Below are 14,026 nucleotides of genomic sequence, written 5' to 3'. Positions count from 1 at the left end.
GTATATTTGGATTTTCAAAAGGCTTTTGACAAGGTCCCACACAGGAGATTAGTGTGCAAACTTAAAGCACACGGTATTGGGGGTATGGTATTGATGTGGATAGAGAATTGGTTGGCAGACAGGAAGCAAAGAGTGGGAATAAACGGGACCTTTTCAGAATGGCAGGCGGTGACCAGTGGGGTACAGCAAGGCTCAGTGCTGGGACCCCAGTTATTTACAATATATATTAATGACTTAGACGAGGGAATTAAATGCAGCATCTCCAAGTTTGCAGATGACACGAAGCTGGGCAGCAGTGTTAGCTGTGAGGAGGATGCTAAGAGGATGCAGGGTGACTTGGATAGGTTGGGTGAGTGGGCAAATTCATGGCAGATGCAATTTAATGTGGATAAATGTGAGGTTATCCACTTTGGTGGCAAAAACAGGAAAACAGATTACTATCTGAATGGTAGCCGATTAGGAAAAGGGGAGGTGCAATGACACCTGGATGTCATTATTCACTAGTCATTGAAAGTGGGCATGCAGGTACAGCAGGCGGTGAAAAAGGTGAATGGTATGCTGGCATTCATAGCAAGAGGATTCAAGTACAGGAGCAGGGAGGTACTACTGCAGTTGTACAAGGCCTTGGTGAGACCACACCTGGAGTATTGTGTGCAGTTTTGGTCCCCTAATCTGAGGAAGGACATTCTTGCCATAGAGGGAGTAGAAAGAAGGTTCACCAGATTGATTCCTGGGATGGCAGGACTTTCATATGATGAAAGACTGGATCGGCTAGGCTTATACTCTCTGGAATTTAGAAGATTGAGGGGCGATCTTATTGAAACGTATAAAATCCTAAAGGGATTGGACAGGCTAGATGTAGGAAGATTGTTCCCGATGTTGGGGAAGTCCAGAATGAGGGGTCACAGTTTGAGGATAAAAGGGAAACCTTTTAGGACCGAGATGAGGAAAAACTTCTTCACACAGAGAGTGGTGAATCTGTGGAATTCTCTGCCACAGGAAACAGTTGAGGCCAGTTCATTGGCTATATTTAAGAGGGAGTTAGATATGGCCCTTGTGGCTAAAGGGATCAGGGGTTATGGAGGGAAGGCTGGTACAGGGTTCTGAGTTGGATGACCAGCCATGATCATACTGAATGGCGGTGCAGGCTCAAAGGGCCGAATGGCCTACTCCTGCCCCTATTTTCTATGTTTCTATGTTTCTAAATCAATTTTCCTATTTTCTTTTGTCATGGCTTATCAGAAGAACTAATTTCGGACAATGGTTCTCAGTTTCATTCAGTTCATTTGACCCTTTGATCAAGTAAAATAATACATAGCCCTATCGGGCATCAAATAGTGCAGCAAGTGATTAGTGACAATACTCAAAGAAACACAGAAGACAAGTGTTTCAGAGTAGCTCTAATTCAACACTTTGGCGTCCAATAGTAAATTAGCTCAGGTGCAGCAAAGGAAAGGTACATCGCATCCGGAGTTTCTCCGGTTAGTGGACTATTTCCCTCCACGTCTCCCTGACGTAGTGGGGAACCCCGTACGAGGCAAGTTACAGCAGTGGTTTGCCATTGTGTGATGCAATATTTTCCAATGATGAAATATTCCACAGTAAGTTAACATGTTGCTGAATTTCTAATGCAGTGAAAGCTTCAGAATACAATTGATTTTGTTTCAAAAAATCTTTGAGCGAGTCTAAGAAGAAGCACTTGATATGGCACTTCTTAATAAAGTTGTGACTTGTGTTACAAAGAAAAGCATTTTAAATGGCATGTCAGTGTTTGTGTCCACATCACATAACAAATCTGACATTCAGAACTAGAATGTATGGTTCAGAGATAAAAGTCAGAAGTGAATGTGAAATAACTCAATTCCAGCAAGAGATGTGCAAGAGTAAATTATATGATTATCTGTGCATTCCAAAAATTGATCTGGCATGGACTGTGGAAGAAATGGCACCATTGTGTCAAAGTAGATTAGCTTGAGTGTAGCATCGTGTAGCATTGGACAACAATGCTACAGCGCTCGATTTGAATTACAACATTCTACTTGAACTTGAACATAAGATCTTTGGAAATGATCAATGCCATTGTAAAACTATACATTTATCTGTTTTCAAAAAGAAATAGTATTCTATATGTAAAAATATAACCTATGATTTGTGTATAGATGCACAGTTTAGTTAGGGAGAATGGGATAAACAAGGTGAATGTTTTTGAGAAGTTTTCCGTGCCCTTTCCTGATTCATCATATGTGGGTAGAAAAAGAACTTGCACATATATTAAGGATTGTGATTTTTATTATGGATAAAGAGTGTATGGGGGTGGTTGATTATCACAAGGTTGGGGAGTCTGGGGCAGTGGGAAGTCACAAGAAATGTCAAGTCATTCATAGGTTGAGGGACAGGATCTGAAAGGTCATTTAAGTCATTGGTTGTGAAGCAAGCTGATCATGTGGAGGCAATGATCTGCCTTTTGATCAGGTTTAGTTAGAGTTGGATACAACTTGGGTGTAGGGCAGTTGAGAAAGATCCACAATGAGGAGTAAGTTTTTAAGTAGAAGAAGGCCTGTGACCTGAAGAGGTTTTCCAGCATCATTCCACGGAACTGACATGCGGATGTTAGTAACATGCCATTGGCACTGTTGCACTTGTGTATTTCCTTCATGTCACTCTTTAATATGCCAGATAAACAGAGGAAATGGAAGAAAAATTGTGGACCTTGAAGTCAATGCAGTGAGTTCCAGATTTTCTTTAACAGAAGTTTTAATTATGGGTATTTATTTGTGCTGCTTAAATAAAGATTGTACTGCTTGGTAAGATTTCCAGAGCTTATACAATTATAGTTATTAGACAACAGCCAAAATATTTGACATTTTGAACTTGACTATAAGGAACTCCACAAGAGTGACCAATGAATTTTCCTTCATATTCTTCGTGAAGAATCTCACCTGCACCCGGTACTCCTCAGAGTACACAGTTGGGATTAGACATGCGGTTTGAAGAAACAAGTCAATATTTGCAAAAGGTATATAATAGGTTGCTAATGGTGCATATTTGAAGTACCAGGTAGGATTCTGGCCTATCTTGAGTGGTGTCTGAGGAAGCCCAGTTAGTATTAGCAGCAAGGCCTTGGAAGCTTATTGTTGTCATACTTATGAGTGACTGCAGTTTCGATGCTGATGAGAAGAGCTGCTTAGCTTTTATTTTCAATGTTGGGTAATAAAGGGATTTTGGCATTTTGGAAGAAGAGTCTGCCTATTTGGAGAGGACAAGTAAAGTGCAAGGACAAAGAAAGCTAGTGGTCTCCTTATCGTGGCTGATGGGACACCATTATTGTTAGTAGTGTCTATTGATAGGGACGCTACCTTTGATAACAGGGAACTTAAATCCTTCCTGGGAACTTAAATAGTTTTTAAAAATAATTTATGCCCTTTAAGTCATGGATACATGAAATTACTGCTGGATTTAGACAGATATTCTTAGGACCTCGATTTTAAAATTCTGATATTGGTCCAGAAAGTTGACTAAATCCCGTTTCAAATGACCAAGTCAAGGTTCTGACAGATAGAGAAAGGGTTAAAATTTCTCCAAAGTTCAAGCAGTCGATTATACATAACATAGCTACCTGAAGTATATGACTGACACATTACCTCCTGCAGTGTATATCCAATCATAATGACCTCTGCTTGTGTATAAATGCAGAAATATAAATGAAGCAGATATGTGAGAGCATGTACATTTAATTTGGTGGTTACTTTAAAACTTATGATATTGTTTCTTAAACTTAATTTTCTAACACAATATTTTTGGCATACAGTCCTCACAGCTGAGAACATTAATCAGAAATTGTGGTGCACTTTCCCAGACTTCATGGCCTTTAAAGCAGATGTTAATTGAGCAAATGAGAATCTGCATTGGGTTAATTATTGTATAGACTTATCTACATGCAGCTATACTTAATCATGACATTGCTGTTACTAGATGTTTTGTATAAAAGAAAGAAATTGAGGAATTTTACTTTTGTCTGACTTTGTGTCTTTTCTTATTTTCTGGAGGTCAGGTTGCCAAACTTTACCGTGATTCCAGTCTAGGAAATGTTGTGAACATTATTATCACTCGTCTGATTGTTCTTACTGAAGATCAGGTAAGAGGAGGAATCCAAACTAGCTAGAGTAAAGTAGTAATATCTTGTGTATGAATATTTTGGTGAATCAGAACTGAAGTTCTATTGTGAAAAAAAGCTGGAAAAGAAATATTCGACATTTAGCCACATTATTAATGTTTTCAATAGGAATTTTTGTGTGTGAGTAATGGTTCTTTGATTCTTCTTTCCCTGAAGTGTTTAACGATCTGTTAGACCAAAATCAGGCAACAGAAAATACCAAAATAGAAAATTCTTAAATGAAGCAAAGGGTAGTTTTCCAAAAAAAAGAAACTACACTTATTAATTATCATTATTATTCTGTGAAGAAAACCTGGTTGCTGAGTAATGTGCTTGGATTTCTTTGGTATACTTGTTGCATTGTAGCCAAACTTGGAGATAAACCATCATGCAGACAAGTCCTTGGACAGCTTCTGTAAATGGCAGAAATCCATTCTTTCTCACCAAAATGATGGAAACACCATTCCAGAAAATGGGATTGCTCATCATGATAACGCTGTTTTAATTACTAGGTAAGATGAATGTTCTGGATATTTGCATATGGGTTCTTATGAGAAAGCAAAATTTTGTGTCTTGTGATTAGTTATGTACATGTTCACTTCAGAATATTTGATTCAAACTCTTTAAGTTTCCTTCATTTAAGTTTCATATTTGATTAATCTGAGCTAGCCTCTATGTGAAAGTACTGAATTACTAATACCCAATCTCAACTCCTAGGGGGTTCCACACCTCCCTCTAACCATTCAAGAGGCTATGGACTTTAACTAATCTTATATGTACAGTGCAGCTTTGGAGATGAATAGAGACCAGAACAGGATTTACTTTGGGTACCATCCTTATTATACTGCACTACTGAATCATTTTAACTTCAAACTTCCAATATTTCATGGCTCTCGTCCTGTACTCGTTGGAGTATAGAAGAATGAGGGAGGGATCTCATTGAAACCTATTGAATATTGAAAGGCCTAGATAGAGTGAATGTTGGGAGGATGTTTCCTGTACTGGGGGAGTCTAGAACCTGTGGTGCAGCCTCAGAATACAATGACTTCCCTTTAGAACAGAGAAGAAGAGGAATTTCTTTAGCTGGAGGCGGTGAATCTGTGGAATTAATTGCCACAAATTGCTGTGGGGGCCAAGCCATTGGATATACTTAAAGCGGAGATTCATAATTTTTTGATTAGTAAGGGTATCGAAGGTTATGAGGAGAAGCAGCATAATGAGGTTGAGAGGGATAATAAAACAACCATGATGGAATGGCAGAGCAGACTTGATGGGCTGAATGGATTAATTCTACTCCTATGTCTTACGGCTTTATGGACTAACATTTCATCTCAATTTGTTTGTGACTGTCTTAAGTAATTTGCGCATTGAAGGTCTGTGGAATTTTATATTACTTGAGTTTGAGTTTACATGCAGTTGACATAAAATCTAAGCCGGCTGGTGGCGTAGTTGCATCAGCGCCGGACTTCGGAGTGAAGGCTCCCGAGTTTGAATTCAGCCGGCTGCCTTGCACGCTTTCCATCCGTGCTGTGTTGAGCGTCAAGCTAGCAACTCGGCCTCGTAAAAACAAGAAAGCCTGCTAAAAAAAATGCTGTCATAACACCCGGAGTTAAGGGCTTTCTACTTCTTCTTCTTCTTCTGACTTTAGAATCATCAAGGGATTAAGAACAAAGGATACTAATCAGCATCAAAGAGCAGCATCAAAGAATTTCTAATATATCTGATATACCTGTACCATCTATTAAAATCTTGCAGAATCTTGCTTAAAGCAATTCAATAGATTGCATTTCAGCGTACATAGACACTTGATTGCATTATTAGTCAGGAACAATTTTAAACTTAGAAATAACATTGAGCAATATTAAAACACTAAAAAAATATTTGCACAACATTAATTCCTGTGTATAAGGCAAATGTGACTATTTGTCGGTTTGGAAGAAATGACCAGTTCTGTGCCAGAGAATAAGAAATAAAAAGTACATTTTAAAACGTATGATGTATTTCTGAATATTTTTCTTTTTATGTCACTTGTGACTTAAATGCAGTAAAATGCATTGAAAATTACAAGTACCATATTTAGGAAAAACAGTGTTGCTTCTCAAACTAGCATTCTGTATAAGAGAATTTGGTTCAAGCAACTGCCAGAAAAGTTACAGTTGTGTTTTGAATTTATTTCAACCATAGGTAGGAATACTGCACCATTTTTGATAATAGCTTAAAATAAACTTTTGCTTTAATTCCATAATCAATTAAAGCAAGACTTTAGCAAAGCAAGGGCTGGCACGGTTGTGTAGTGATTAGTGTAACACAACTGCAGTGCCAGCAACTCGGGTTCAATTCCCACTGCTGTGTGTAAGAAGTTTGTATGTTTTCCCTGTGACCGTGTGGGCTTCCTCTGGGTGCTCTGGTTTCCTCCCATGTTCCCAGGACATAAGAGTTAATTGGTCACATGGGTATAATTGGGTAGTGGGAGATCATTGGGCAGGAAGGGCCTGATACTGTGCTGTATCTCTAAATAAGAAATAATGTAAGGGTGAAATTCCCTGTGTTCATATTACAGCTTTTTATCCCCTTTCATTTTCTAGTCTTGCAAGTCATGTCAAATTGAGTTTATTGTCACGTGGCCAAAAAAATGAATGCACAAGTGCAATGAAGCATCACCATCAAGCAGCATCATCTAAGAAAAACGTAAATTAAAGATAAGTTGTGCACAATTTTTTACAAGGCCCCTGTATTGACTGTAGCTGAGTGAAGGTTTGGGTCTTCTGCTACATTTATGATCTGGAAGGCAGTGATATTTCGGTCCAACACGCTGCACTTCTATCAATCAGTGATTTATAATACCTGCACTTGTAATTAGCTTTTAGATTACATCAGCAGATTTCTTAATGGCTTAGTCAGTTTAGCCAGTGAGTAGCTGAATTATATAAGTCAGGAAGATAACAGATTGATCTCCAGTCTCTGCTTGGTTTTAGCTGATCAGTTTTCATTACAGAGGCTACAGACTCTGAACAGGTTGGGAACAAGGGAGGTTTTGGCATTTTGGCAAGGGGTTAGGAATGGGGAAGGGAGAAGGAGAGGTACCAGACTTGTGGCCTTCATTGCCCTAATGTTGAAATCTGTAAATTCTTTACATATTTTGTTTGTAGCAAGGCTGGGTACATGGCAAAGTTGGTTGTGGGCATAACAGAAATATAAACTCTGCAAGATGCTGACATGAGAGACTGCAGATGCTGGAAATCTGGAGCAACACACAAAGTATTTGAGAAACTCTGCAAATCAGGGAGCACCTATGAAAGGAAATGGGCGGTCAACATTTTGGGTTAAGAGCTTCATCAGGACTTGGACAATCAATGTTTCAGGTTGAGATCCTTCTTCAGGACTTCATTAGTGTCCTGACGAGAAATGTCAGCTGTCTATTTCCCTCCATATATGTTGAGTTCCACCAGCATTTTGTGTGCTTCTCCCAGATGTTGTTGGAGCAATGTTCGTAACTGGAAGAGAAGAACAAATGCAATAAAGTTTGATATGATCCATCTAATCTGACAATCGATGGCTAAGCTCTGCTGCATCCAGGTTTGGATTGGCTAATCTTAATTAATACACTCTAAAATTGATTTTATAACCCAGGAAAAGATGTCATTGTTTTTCATTTTTCGGCCATGTGAGTTTAGCAATTACGGCATACTTGGCCAAGTGAAAGTTGTAGTATTGCTCCTAGTAACCATGCTTGGAGTTACTATCAATTACTGGGCCCCATTCCCAGATGTCACAAGTAGTGATATCTGTTTTTAGCTGCAGAGCAGTATGAACAGAACATACTGGTATGTGGTAACACATTTGCAGTTTGTTATCTAATGAGGTCAATAAGTCAGATGTATGTCTTTCTTCATACACACAAGAAAATGTCACTGCAGAGCAAACATCCAAAATCACAGCCAAAAGCACTAGACCCAGAAATGCAGTCCCATTTGACACTATTTATGTTTAACATGCACTGCCAAAGGGGGATAAAAAGCTGTCTGTAAGAATCAAGCTATTTTCTTGCTGTTGAAGGTATATTCTATTTGTATATTTTCTGCTATCAGTTCCCTATTTGGACTAAGATAAATACTTAATGGAATGTGATTGTAGATTGGTTTGGGACAGAATGCAAAGAGAAGTTTTTAAAATGCATGCTTTTTCAAATTGGTATGAAATATAACAAAGCACATTGATAGAAGTTAAATTCCAAGCTATGATAAAGAATATCACTGTTTCAAATTATATTTAGAATTTTGCTTTACATATATCAATATTGAGTAAAATAGCATTTTTGTAGCTTTGCCAATTATCATTTTGATCTACAATTAGGGCAATATGAATGTAATTTAGCTCACAGATATCAACAGAAAATCCATTAATAAATGAAACTGCACCTTATAGCCGCACCTTTCTATGGCGAAATGGCCACTTCTTAACTCCTTCCGGCAACATTGTGGTTTCTTTTGCTTTGCCATATGGGGAAATTGTTTTGCCTAGATAGTAGGTGTATAAGTGCAACGGGTTTCTGATATTTTGGAGAAAATTTGATTTGGCAAATTTTTATATAATCTAGGCATTTTTTAAAGATGGATTCACACAATCAAATGTACAATCAGTACATTTATTAATGCTAGTACTGTTGACAAATGGCAATAATTAAAGCAGATGATATATAACTTAATGCATGTATAGATTAGAATGATAAATAGCTCTATGGAATTGTAAGGTATTATCTTCAATAATGAATTTTACCATGAAGCAATAGGAAGCAAATTTGTACCTACAGTTTCATTATGTAGTTAGGTTTTGATTTCAGCTGCAGAATCAGGAAGAAATACATAACAGATATTTTCCTACCTGAAAGAAAGATAGTTGGCAAGAGAGTGACCTTGATCTATTATGATGGAGTATGTAACTGCTTTATAGAACTTGGAACCTCTTGCTAAGCTATAAAGTAAAATCAGGAAGATAACAGACATCTTCAGATCCTGTTGAGTTTCAGTTGATCATTTTTCTTCATGACACTTCAGTTGGCTGTAACACCTGGTCAATTTGGAAGCAGTTTATGTCTTAGTGTTTTAATCTGTATCTGAAAATAGATCCCCTGTCTGTTGACAGTTAGGTGCAACAGTGACCAGTCTTTAGATGTGTTTTCACAGAGGTTCCACATGAAACTGATAGTATTTTCCAGCATGAGTCTGGCAAATTTCAGGGGTCCTGTGCAACTGCAGATGTCCCAAACTTGTTGGCCGAGTTCCTTTAGCAGTTTCATAGTTGAACTCTGCTGCTGGACTCTGCCTGACATCCAAACAAAGAGCAGAAGCTGGTTTTAAATTTATGCTAGGGCGTTTGATCTGGATACTACACATTGAATTGTGGCAAGATGTGCAAATCTATCCATTTGTAATAACTGAAGAATAAAGCAGGTTAGTTTTTCTTTAAATTATTCATGTTTGAGTTAGTGATTTGAATTATTTACCAGTGTACTGAAAAGCTTTTGTTTGATATTTTAATCTTCAAATTTTTAAAAATCTCTTTTCTTGCTTTTGAATGACTGTGAAGCTAAGTGTCTTGAAAATTGTTGATAACATTGGGGTCAAGATTTTGGCAACTATCAAAGGCTTATGGAACAGTTTTTCTGATAGGACTTTTTCTAGCTTATCATGTACAGAAGCTTAAGAAATGGTTTTGAATTCAGTAATACAATTCAAAGTTCAAAGTAAATTTATTATCAAAGTACATATATGACACCATATACAACCCTGAGATTCATTTTCTTGTGGGCATACTCAATAATTCCATAATGGAATAACAACCATAATAAAATCAATGAAAGACTGCACAATCTTGGGTACTCAGCCAGTGTGCAAAAGGCAATAAATTGTGCAAGTACAAAAAGAAAGAAATAATAATAAATAAATAAATAAGCTATATATCAAGAACATGAGATGAAGAGTCCTTGAAAGTGAGTACATAGATTGTATGAACATTTCAATGATGGGGCAAGTAAAGTTGAGTGAAGTTATCCTCTTTGGTTCAAGAGCCTGATGGTTGAAAGGTAATACTGTTCCTGAACCTGGTGGTGTGAGTCCTGAGGCTCCTGTACCTTCCTGATGGCAGCAGCAGGAAGAGAGTATGACCTGGGTGATGTGGGTCCCTGATGGTGGATAATGTTTTCCTACGACAGTGTTCCGTGTAGATGTCCTAAATGGTGGAGAGAAATTTACCCGTGTTGTACTGGGCCATAGTCACTACTTTTTGTAGGACTTTCTGTACCAGGGTGTAATGCAGCCAGTCAATACACTTTCCACGACACATCAATAGAAGTTTGTCAAAGTTTTAGATGTCATGCCAAATCTTTGCAAACTCCTAAGGAAGTAGAGGTGCTCCCATGCTTTCTTCGTAATTGTCCTTACATGCTGGCCCAGGAAAGGTCCTCTGAAATGATAATACCAAGGAATTTAAAGTTGCTGACCCCCTCCACCTGTCACTCCGTTCAGATATGGCCCGAGTGCGGAGTGAGAGACACTGATAGTTAACAGACTTTAATGCCAACAGTGTTAAAGGGAAAAGAAAATATTAAACGCTAGGCCAAGCAGGGCCGTTAACGAAAACTCAAATGGAAAACGAAGCCTACACTGCGGCTGAAAAGAACCACTTAATATAAAACAAATACCGATTGTCTTCAGAGTGTTGATTCGACAATCCAATTTCTCAGGCAAGGCCAAAAGCAAACTGGCAGCAAAGCGTTGCTGTGCTGTGTCCAAGTCTCGATTAGCACTACGACGAAAAGAATGGAGTTAAATACTATCACAATGAAATAATAATTATCTGACACATGCATATTCACAAGTGCAATTGCTGTATCTACTGTGCTGCCGAATTTGTGTTTGTGACACCACCTCTGATCCTCCAATGAACACCGGTTCATGGACATCTGGCTTCCTCCTACTGAAGTCAATAGTAGCTTCTTGCTCTCGCAGACATTGAGTGAAAGGTTGTTGTAATGGAACCACTCAGCCAGATTTTCAATCTCCTTCCTATATGTTGACTTGTCACCACCTTTAATTCAACCACTGACAGAGGTGTTGTCAATAAAAATGAGTATGGCATTGGAGCCACATAGTCATAAGTGTAAAGCGAGTAGAGCAGGGGGCTAAGCACACATCTCTGTGGTGATGGAGGCTGTGGAGAAGATGTTGTTGCCAATCTGAATTGATTGGGGTGTGCAAGTGAAGAAATTGAGAATCCAATTGCACAAGGATGTATTGAGGCCACGGTCTTGAAGCTTATTGATTAATTCAAAAAATGATGGTTTATTTACAAATACGGAACTTTCAATTGATGTACACATGAAGTTCACCAGCTCCTTTGGGAGGCTATTTTCACAATAGATATCTAAATGCAGTGTAAATACATCACATTATTGTCATCTAATTGAGCACAGTCGTAAATAAATAACTCTGAATTGCTATTTTCAAATCAAATAAAGTATTTCATTAACAGAGTACTTTTAGAAGCTGGAAATCAGAAATAAAAACTAAAAGCTGGAAATATTCAGCACACTATAGGTTGAAGATGTTTTTTTTTGGAACTTCAGTTCCCAGAATCTGTAGAAAGATGTTCAAAGTTGTATCTGTTGAGCATTTAACCTTATTTAGCTGTTGTACTTTTGGTAATTGTCTTCTAGTGAGGGCTTGAGTTAGTGTGGTTCCATTGGTGACAGTGACAGAAGTGGGGGCAAAGAAAGTTCAACTCTTGGCATCAAAATGTAAAGAATGGAATGCCATGATCAGGAAAAAATAGTGTAAGAGCCCAAGGTGGCCTCAAATGATGACAATCATTCAGGTTCTTTAAAAAATACTGATATGCAGGTCTTAAAGTTTTCTGTCACGCTTTCACGGACAGCCAAGTATTCAGCTAACCGGACTTCGACTCTGGAACTACCTCTCAAACTTTCCTCTAAGGTATTCTCAGGAGGCTGGAGTTAGAGGAGTGCATTTATCTTGAAAGATTGTAAGATTGAAGCAGATTACAAAGATAGCCAGGCATGAGACCATAGAGAGTTTTGTAAAGAATAATGAAAAATCTTAAATATAAGGAAAAATTTACATATCCCAGCCTCCACTTTGAAAATTGTAAAGTTCAATTTAACATAAGAATAAATACAAGAATTAATCCTGAAAGTTTAATTGTACTTGTTGGGTTTCCCTTAATTGTAGTTATAAGTTGTGCTTTTTTTTGACCATTTCTTTACTCTATTTTTTCTCAAGATGAGAAAAGGACCTTTGACAGTGGCCAATCGGCATTTAGGATTGATTAGCAAGAGCAAATTAAAGGAAGGCAGGGGCAAGCGCAGCGGCCGTCGTCTTGAGTGGACAGAGTCAGAGTGGTGATCTTGAGGCTTCAGTGAAGAGAAGCTTCAGTTAGAAAAAGCAAAGAAAAGAAAAGCTATTAGGTTAAGTTTTTCCCCCCTCCTTTCTTCATAGGATAGTATAGGTTCCAGGCAGGATAGTGGAATGCTCCTCTTGCAGGATGTGAGAAGCCTTCAGTGTGAGAACTGTGAGGACTATAACTGTGAGAAGTGTGTCCTGCTGCAGCTTCTAACAATCTGCATTACAGAGTGGAGTTAGAAATGGATGAACTCTGGATCATTCGGGAGGCTGAGGAGGTGGTAGCTAGGACATATAGAGAGGTAGTTACACCCAAGGTGCAGGGCACAGGAAACTGGGTGACAGTCAGGAAGGGGAAACGGGTTAAGCAGCCAGTGCAAAGTATCCCAGTGGCCATTCTGTCAACAACAGGGATATATCTTTGGATACTGTTGGGGGGGGGCGGGTGGAGCGGGGGTTCACCTAACAGAGGAAGTTCACAGTGGTTGGGTCTATGGCACTGAAGGGAAGGGTGGAAGAAGCAGCACACTGTGGTGATAGAGGATTCGTTAGTTAGAGGAATGGACAGGAGGTTCTGTGGGTGAGAACAAGATTCCTGGATGGTATGTTTCCTCCCAGGTGCCAGGTCTGGAATATCTCGGATTGAGTCCTCAGCATTGTTAGGTGGGAGGGTGAAAAGCCAGAAGCTGTGGTACATATTGGTACTAATGGCATGGGTAGGACAAGTGATGAGGTTCTGCATAGGGAGTTAGGTGCTAAGTTAAAGGGCAGGACCTCCAGGGTTGTGATCTCAGGACTGCTACCCTTGACATGTGCTACTGAGGCCAGAACTAGGAAGATTATACAGTTTAATATGTGGCTAAGGAGTTGGTGTAGGAGGATGGGCATAAGATTTTTGGATCATTGGGCTCTCTTCCGGGGAAGGTGAGACCTGCACAAACGGGACAGTTTGTACCTGAACTGGAGGGGGACTAATATCCTAGTGGGGGGGGGGGGGTTTAAAGTAGAGTTGCAGGGGGAGGGGAAACAGAGTGCCAGAACAGTTAGTAGAGAGGTTGTGGAGGCAGATGTTGGTAAGACCTCTGACTCAGTTAGGAATCAAAAAATTGAGCATGGTGTGACTAGTGTCCTGAGGTGTGTATACTTCAATGCAAGGGGTGTCATAGGAAAGGTGGATGATAATGCTAAAGATGAGGTAGCTAGTTCACAAACAGTGGCAATGTGTAGTAAGGAGAGGCTGTTGATAGGTAGATGAATTTGCAGCACAGTTGCAGATTGGCAAGTATGATGCTATAGGCATCACAGCTGAAAGAAGGTTATAGCTGCGAGCGTAATGTCCAAGGCCACACATTGTACCGAAAGGACAGGCAGGAAGGCAGAGAGGGCGGCTTTGCCCTTTTGGTAAAAAATGAAATCAAATCAAGTGGTGGAAGTTCCTGGTGTCAGGGATTATGAA

At 39.1% G+C, this 14,026-nt stretch overlaps 1 protein-coding gene across 2 annotated transcripts in view; it reads left to right on the top strand.

Moving 5' to 3' along the window:
• The window catches only part of adamts6 (ADAM metallopeptidase with thrombospondin type 1 motif, 6), a 291,316-nt gene that overhangs the window by 48,760 nt on the left and 228,530 nt on the right, over window positions 1–14,026 (top strand). For both annotated transcript variants that reach the window (XM_072252609.1, XM_072252608.1), the window contains exons 5-6: window positions 4,052–4,135; window positions 4,520–4,665. In XM_072252609.1, coding sequence (XP_072108710.1) covers window positions 4,052–4,135; window positions 4,520–4,665 — 230 coding nt within the window. The remainder of the gene's footprint in view (window positions 1–4,051; window positions 4,136–4,519; window positions 4,666–14,026) is intronic.

This window comes from Mobula birostris, chromosome 3, assembly GCF_030028105.1.
Source record: "Mobula birostris isolate sMobBir1 chromosome 3, sMobBir1.hap1, whole genome shotgun sequence".
Lineage (NCBI taxonomy): Eukaryota > Metazoa > Chordata > Chondrichthyes > Myliobatiformes > Myliobatidae > Mobula > Mobula birostris.
The sequence above is the reverse complement of the archived record's forward strand: the minus strand, read 5'-3'. Positions and strand labels throughout refer to the sequence as shown.